The 7,192-nt window shown below is 32.9% G+C and overlaps 2 protein-coding genes and 1 pseudogene across 2 annotated transcripts; all 3 read left to right on the top strand.

Annotated features, from left to right (window-relative positions):
* Positions 1-4,443: 4,443 nt before the first annotated feature.
* Positions 4,444-5,142, top strand: LOC147382521 (protein FAR1-RELATED SEQUENCE 5 pseudogene; annotated as a pseudogene).
* A 6-nt stretch (positions 5,143-5,148) lies between these two features.
* Positions 5,149-5,652, top strand: LOC147382520 (protein FAR1-RELATED SEQUENCE 5-like). The gene has a single exon (XM_086427176.1). The coding sequence runs from the start codon at positions 5,149-5,151 to the stop codon at positions 5,650-5,652; it is 504 nt and encodes a 167-aa protein (XP_086283302.1).
* On the top strand, positions 5,653-6,504 carry LOC147382519 (protein FAR1-RELATED SEQUENCE 9-like). The gene is made up of 2 exons (XM_086427175.1): positions 5,653-6,211; positions 6,437-6,504. Exons 1-2 carry the CDS (start codon positions 5,653-5,655, stop codon positions 6,502-6,504), a joined length of 627 nt encoding a protein of 208 aa, XP_086283301.1.
* Positions 6,505-7,192: the final 688 nt, after the last annotated feature.

The following is a 7,192-nucleotide window of genomic DNA, read 5'->3' as shown; positions in this document are numbered from 1 at the left end:
ACTTAGGACTTTTCAAGTTTGATCCTCAAGAGTCCCCAGTGGAGTCGTCACTGAAAACGCCCTCGATTCGCAGGGTGCGCGGATCCGCTTTTGACCCTTAAGGTTTGAGAGTCGCCACCTACTTATTACGGTCTAGAAATCAAACTGACTCTAAAAAAAGGTAAATATTACTAATCTAAGAAAAAAAAGGATCCGGGGATCATGTTACGGGGTTGGAAGGTGTTAGGCACCAACCCCGCCCGGCCAGAGCCAGTTTCTACTAATTTTTCAAATAAATTACATTGCTAAAAAAAAACCTAAATAATAATAATAATAATAAAAAAATTATACATTTCCAAAGACAACTTTATTGTTCCCACAGATCTGATTGAATAACTCCTTGTATAGTACACCTCGCTTCGTTCTGTCTCCGGATCTGATTTTCGATCTCCGAGGCAAGGTATCTCTTTCTTAGATCTGGGTTCTTCGAATTTTTTCTATGGATTTTGGGGTATTTTTGAAGGGCTTCTAGGTATTTTACAAGCTAAAATCGAAGTATAGGTATTAGGTAAGGAGTTGGGACTTCAAAACTAAGGCTTATGGGAGGCTAGGGGGACTTTTTGACCTACTTCTCTTAGGGTTTTTGATTAGATACAAAAATAGGGTGTGACGACCTCTATTTATAGATTTTTTTAAGGGTTGATTTAGATAGAATTAATGTTTGATTATAATTCTTTTAGTTAGAATTGTATTTTAGTTAGAATTATTTTAGGTAGAGTTGTATTTTAATTAGAATTATTTTAGGTAGAGTTATATTTTAGTTAGAACTCTATTAAATAGAGTTATTATTTAATTGGAACTCTATTAGGCTTTTGACTTTTGATCTTATTTGATTGACTTTAAGATTTTGACTTTAGTCTTAATTGATTGACTTTAATATCTTGACTTTAGTCTTACTTAATTGACTTTAATTTTAACTTGAGTCTTATTTAATTGACTTTAATATATTGACTTTAGTCTTTCTTTATTGACTTTAATTTTTTGGAGAACCTCCCTCTATTATATCTTTAATTCTTTGGACCCCCAAATGGAGGGGCCCTTAAAGAAATATCTTGCGAACCCTCAACAATTTTACCTGATTGATCGATTCTTTTAGTTCAAAATTTTAAATTAATTTCATTAATATTTCACTTTAATTATTTAATATTTTATTTATTAATTTCTAAAATTTTAATTATGAAAATTGTGAAATTATCGTTTTGCCCCCAGAGAAGACTTTTCGTGTTTTAAGTCGATTTTTGATGTTCTAAGATGTTTTAGAATCAATTTTTCGTAAGGAATTCAATGGAAATATTGATTTGTGTCATTTATGAAGTTTTTTTGTGTGAAATGATCGTGAACTTTATGAGGGGCATTTTTGTAATTTTATCGAATTCTATGAAAATTGACAAAATGATTTATTTGGTTTCGATTTGTTATTTTATGTATTTGAATGGGTTTTCCTAAGCGTACGTAGGCTCTAGGTTTCTTTTGATGTTAGGGATATTTTGGTAATTTGATCATTTTTTAGTGATTTTTATCGTGAAACTTCATTTTTATCTGTAAAATGATGATTTCTATATTTCTAGAGTTATATTTTCCTAGCGTAGCATGATTTCTAAGGCTTTGTCGGTTCGAGATACCTCATCTGAATTTCTGAAACATATCTAGTAACAAAATAAAGTATTGGAATAAACATCCATCATTGGGAACCGTTGCGATCGGGTTAACGAGTTGATTAATCAGGCGGACGCAAAAATGAAGTGTTTACAGTAATCGTAGATTGTGAAAATTGCATTTATGATTTTATCAAAAATTTGTTATAGATTTCAAAAATATAGAATTTTGTTTCTTTATTTCAAATTCACGCCAGAACTTGCGTATTTGATATATTTAATTGTACTTTATAACAAATAATACGTAGGTAGGATATTTCACCGGGTTATTTTCTCCAATTGGGTCCTATGCACCGTTCGGAACCTATTTTGATATAAGTTTTATAAATTTTCAATTTAAATGATAAAAATAAATTTCATAGTTGACAAAAAAAAAGATTTAATATTCAATGAACTCATATTGAGTTGATGAATATCAGAAAGTGGACATTTTGTTTGAGAGATTGAAAATTGTAAAAATCGAAAAAAAAATGGTATAAAATGATAAAATGTCATAGTCACACCCGAGGGATGATGTCTGCATTTTACATTGTTGTGTTGTATGTAGGTTGGTAAATGGATATCCAGGTATAATGTTACTGGTTGCATGTTTATTTACTTTCTGTTAGCGCGACGCTATTTACTTTTCCATTTTGTTATTTATTTTAAGTCGGGTGGTCAAGGTTGCATGGTAGGAAACTGGATATCTATTCTCAATTTTATATTGTTAATTTTTCTTTTATTTTCAAATGAAAATAATATATATATATATATATATATATATATATATATATATATATATATATATATATATATATATTATATATATATATATATATATATATATATATATATATATATTATTTTCATTTGAAAATAAAAGAAAAATTAACAATATAAAATTGAGAATAGATATCCAGTTTCCTACCATGCAACCTTGATAGGGAAGCGTTCGGCGTAAAACATTTTGACAAACATTTTGAAAAACATTTTGGCGTCATCCAATTTAACGCAAATGAATGGATCAGATTCTATTTCACTGTTTTATAAAATAATAAGTTAATTACAGTGCCGTCCCTCATTTTAAGCATATTTAGTGCAACATCCCTCTTGCCTTTCAAACCGATCGAATGACATAAGGTTCTGTTAGACAAAACTGAACCCATTCTCCTCTGTCGAACCCTCTTATTCTCACTCTCGAGTCTCGACAGTACCTCACTCTCTCATTCTCACTCTCAAGTCTCGACAGTACCTCACTCTCTCACTCTCTCTCTCTATCTCACTCACTCTCTCACTCTCGTTCGAGCTCTCTCATTCTCGTAAACCCTCGCTCGAGCTCTCTTTCCTGAATTCTCTCAGTTTGATCTCGCTCTCGTTCTCACTATCTCATCATCGCTCTCACGAATGACGAAGACTCCATCTCCCTCGCACAGGTACTCTCTCTCTCTCTCTTAGATTAATTTGAGTTTCGATTTAAGCTTTATCTCCTTGGATTAATTTGAGTTTCGATTTGATGAAGACAAAAAATCCAAAATTATTTGGGGTTTTTTTTTATCTTCACTTTGGTAAATTAACAATAGACTGTGAACCTGATTGAATAACAATTTTTGTATTAATTTGAGTTTCTATTCTTTGATTCGATAATATTTCAACTGTGAAATATTTCACATAAAAATTTTTGATTAGTTGTTGTATTTCTTGATTTTAATCAACTGAGCAAGTAAAATTTGTTAGGTTCTCTATTGGTCCCAAGTAACCAACCAATAAGATCACAAACCCACAAACATAAATTTGAATTTAGTTTATCTACCAGACTCATAACTAAAACACATGAGAAATTTATGACATACTGATTTGGAATAGCAGATGTGCACAAAAATAATAACTATATGAAATTGGCACCCACCATGCCTAATTTCATGTTTACCATCCACACAAATCATATTAAATGTTTTCAACTTATTGAGGATATAAAAATCCCAATCAACAAGGATGAAAGGTGTTGATTGGGATGTTTGAAAGGAATTGAAATGGAGGACTTGGGAGATTGGGTTGGTGGTGATTATATATATATTTGCAGTGTTGGATGGAAGCTTTGAATCAAAGGTAAAGGGGGTGGTGGTTGTGATTTTTTAATTATAATCAGCATCAAGTAATGAAATCCAATCAAATATCTTTGAGAACAAGGATTTTGAGCGATTTATAACAGATTTTAGATATCTAATAGTCTGTCCTATGGCCTGTCTAATTGACTGACAAATATTTGGTATCATGGATTTCATTCTGACAAAGAGTAATTATCACTAAGAAGAATCTACCTTTAATGCATTGATTGTGATTTAATGTATCAGTGAAAATATTTTATGGATACAATTGACGTTGACAAGTGTGGGGAAGCGACTATTGGTGAAACCATGGGATCTTTATCGAGAAATCAAGTAGATAGTGGAGAACGTGTTGATTGCGAAAGTCCTACAAAAAATGTTGAAAAGTTAAATGTTCCATATGTGGGGATGATCTTCAATTCAATTGAAGAAGCCAAGAAGTATTATGAAGATTACGGGCATCAAGAAAGATTTTTCATTCGTGTTCAAACAACTTCTAAGTGTCGACGAGGTTCAAATGAGATAATTGGAATGACATATGTTTGCACACATCAAGGAAAATATAAGGCGAAAGAAAAAGATGTTGAAGAAACAATTGTGAATGAAAGTGCTAATAAGATAAACAGAATAGGTTCTTTAACTGTTAATGTGGCTGTAAGGCAATGATGCATGTTACACACGATAACAAATGGACCGTAAAATGGAAAGTGTCCATTTTCGACGATTGCCATAATCACAAGGTAGTCACACCATCAAAGAGAATGAGGATGAGATCAAACCGTTGTATACCTACAGTAGCTAAGGATCTAGTGGAAACATTCAGAAGAGAAAATATCCAAATCACTAAAGTGCCAACCATTCTTGGCGGAGATCTAATTGGTTTTGATGGTAGGGACTGTTACAATCACTTGAGGAATGTTAGGCATAAGGAGTTGGAGGTAGGGGATGCACAGTCAGTATTGAATTATTTCATAACAAAACAGGCCGAAAATCCACAATTCTTTTATGCAATACAATGCGATGATGAGATGAGGACAATGAATTTCTTTTGGGTGGATGCAAGGTCTAGATTATCGTATAAATATTTTGGTGATGTGGTGACATTCGACACGACTTATCGGACAAACAAATATGATATGCCGTTTACTCCATTTACTGGAGTAAACCACCACTTTCAGTCTATACAATTTAGGTGTGCTCTTCTACAAGATGAGACAGAGATAACTTTCTTATGGTTATTTGAGACTTGGCTCAAGGTTATGGGAGGACGTCATCCAATATGGATGATCACCGATCAGGATTTGACAATGAGGAATGCGATTGCTAAAGTTTTTCCCAACACACGTCATCGCCTTTGCATTTGACACATTATGAAAAAGTTTCCTGAGAAGTTGGCTTATAAATACTTTGAATCTTCTGATTTCAAAAGTAAATTGGAGAGGTGTATTTGGTCGACATACACGGGGAAAGAGTTTGGAAAGAATTGGAAGAATTTGATTGTAAAGCATAGACTGGAAGGAAATGAATGGCTTGAACAATTATTTGATTTGCTGGAGTCTTGGGTGCCTGTGTATAATCGGGGTTGTTTTTTTGCTAGCATGAATACTACTGGCCGTAGTGAGAGGATTAATGCATTCTTTGATGGGTTCGTTACATGGAAGACAAACCTAAGAGAATTTGTAGTCAAGTATGAGGAAGCATTGAAAAAACTTGTTACATATGAGACCGATGAAAATTTTAAATCAGAACACAAGTTTCAATGTGTGAAGAATGATGAGTTACTTCTCAAACATGCTGCGACAGTGTATACTAAAAATATGTTTAAGCAACTCAGCGAAGAATGGCTCCAAGTGAATCGACTTAAAGTTGAATAAATGGGAATCGATGATAGATTTCATACGTATCGAATAACAACTAAGTTTGGTAAGTCCGAGGAGTTTGTGTTGAAGTTAAATTTGGATACTTACGAGGGTGCATGTGAATGTAAGAAATTTGAGTTTATTGGAATAATATGTCGGCATTTTCTAAAGGTGTTTTTTCGTTTAGACATTGATAGTATACCGTCACACTTCATTCTTGGAAGATGGAAGAAAGAGGCAAACAAATTTAGGGTGATGGATTCAGCAGTAATGATCGATGGGAAAGAACTGCCAATTGCATTGAGATTTGGCAATATGTGTCAACAAGCTACTACATTAGCTAGTTTTGCATCAACTTTAATGAAGAGATACGAAATCTTCACGAATACCTTAAATGAACTATCTAAAATACTTTCTGAAATTCAATGCGATGAAATGTTAGAATATGAAGTTGTAGTTGATGCATCCCCAGCTGTAGTTGAAGCCTCACAGTTGTTACTTTTGGACCCAAATATCTCGCAAACAAAGGGTAGGAAGAAAGATGAGAAGGGCAAAGGAAATGTTAAATATACAGGTAGATTAAAAAGTAGTATTGAATTGAGCCAACAAAAGAAGAAACGAAAGTGTGCATCATGTAAAACATTTGGACACGACAAACGAATATGTCCTATAAATCCATATAAAAAACATACAAGTTTTACACCCCAAGGTAAGTGTAATTATCTTTGTAAGAAAAAATATCACTTTAAAACATTTATTTTTATTGTACATTCTTATTTATAATTTTCCTTTTTAATAGGAAATGATGATATTCAAGAATTGGGTCAGGACATGGAAAGCGATCATGAGGCATCTCCATTGAGTTAGACACTTGAACAGGTACTTCATCTCTTAGTATATATACATTCTCTTGTCAACTGTTCTATTTGTTTTTTATATTATCTTATAATTGGCTACTGATTAATCTTATATATGACAAACATCGGTAGCACCTCTGAGAAACCATGTTAGTCATAATTCATAAGAGTTACTATGCGAGCATATAGCGAACATTGGATGGAGATCAAGGATAAAAAAGTAGCATGTACTTAAAAGGTTGCTACAATACTTATCAAGAAAAAGGAAAACAAAAGTATCTCTGTAATAGTTAGAACTATTAACATATTTTGGATGAAGCAAATTACACAAAGTAGGACCCCTAGTTTGTGTATTCTTTTACAGTTTCTTATATTGTTGTTGGATAACCTTGCAAATTTAATTTGTTAAAAAACCTGAAAATCAGCATCTATTCCTTTTCGCAATTCTTGGGTTTGGCAACTTGTTTTGTCTGAACAATGTTGTTCAGCTCTTCAAAGTCTCAATGATCATCTCATCCAAACTTCAACCGTTTAGCGATTATTCTGGTGTATCACATTAGGTAACTTTTGTAGGGTTAAGTAGGCATCCGGTAAGATGGTTCTCACGTTATGGATGAATGAGCTAAACTCCCAAATAAATGTTGATGTTATCAAAGGTGTTGGCAGAACAGTATGCTGGAATATTGCAATGCTAGGTG

The sequence above is a fragment of the Akebia trifoliata genome, chromosome 16 (assembly GCF_017979445.1).
Source record: "Akebia trifoliata isolate Shusen 1 chromosome 16, ASM1797944v1, whole genome shotgun sequence".
NCBI lineage: Eukaryota > Viridiplantae > Streptophyta > Magnoliopsida > Ranunculales > Lardizabalaceae > Akebia > Akebia trifoliata.
Note: the sequence above shows the minus strand (reverse complement) of the source record. Positions and strands in the feature narration are given on the sequence as shown.

Excerpts from the sequence above, each read along its gene's own strand:
- LOC147382520 (XM_086427176.1), top strand. The coding sequence starts at position 5,149 with ATGAAAAAGTTTCCTGAGAAGTTGGCTTATAAATACTTTGAATCTTCT.
- LOC147382519 (XM_086427175.1), top strand. The coding sequence starts at position 5,653 with ATGGGAATCGATGATAGATTTCATACGTATCGAATAACAACTAAGTTT. Across the intron at positions 6,212-6,436 it reads AGGAAATGTTAAATATACAG|GAAATGATGATATTCAAGAA; the intron begins GTAGATTAAAAA and ends CCTTTTTAATAG.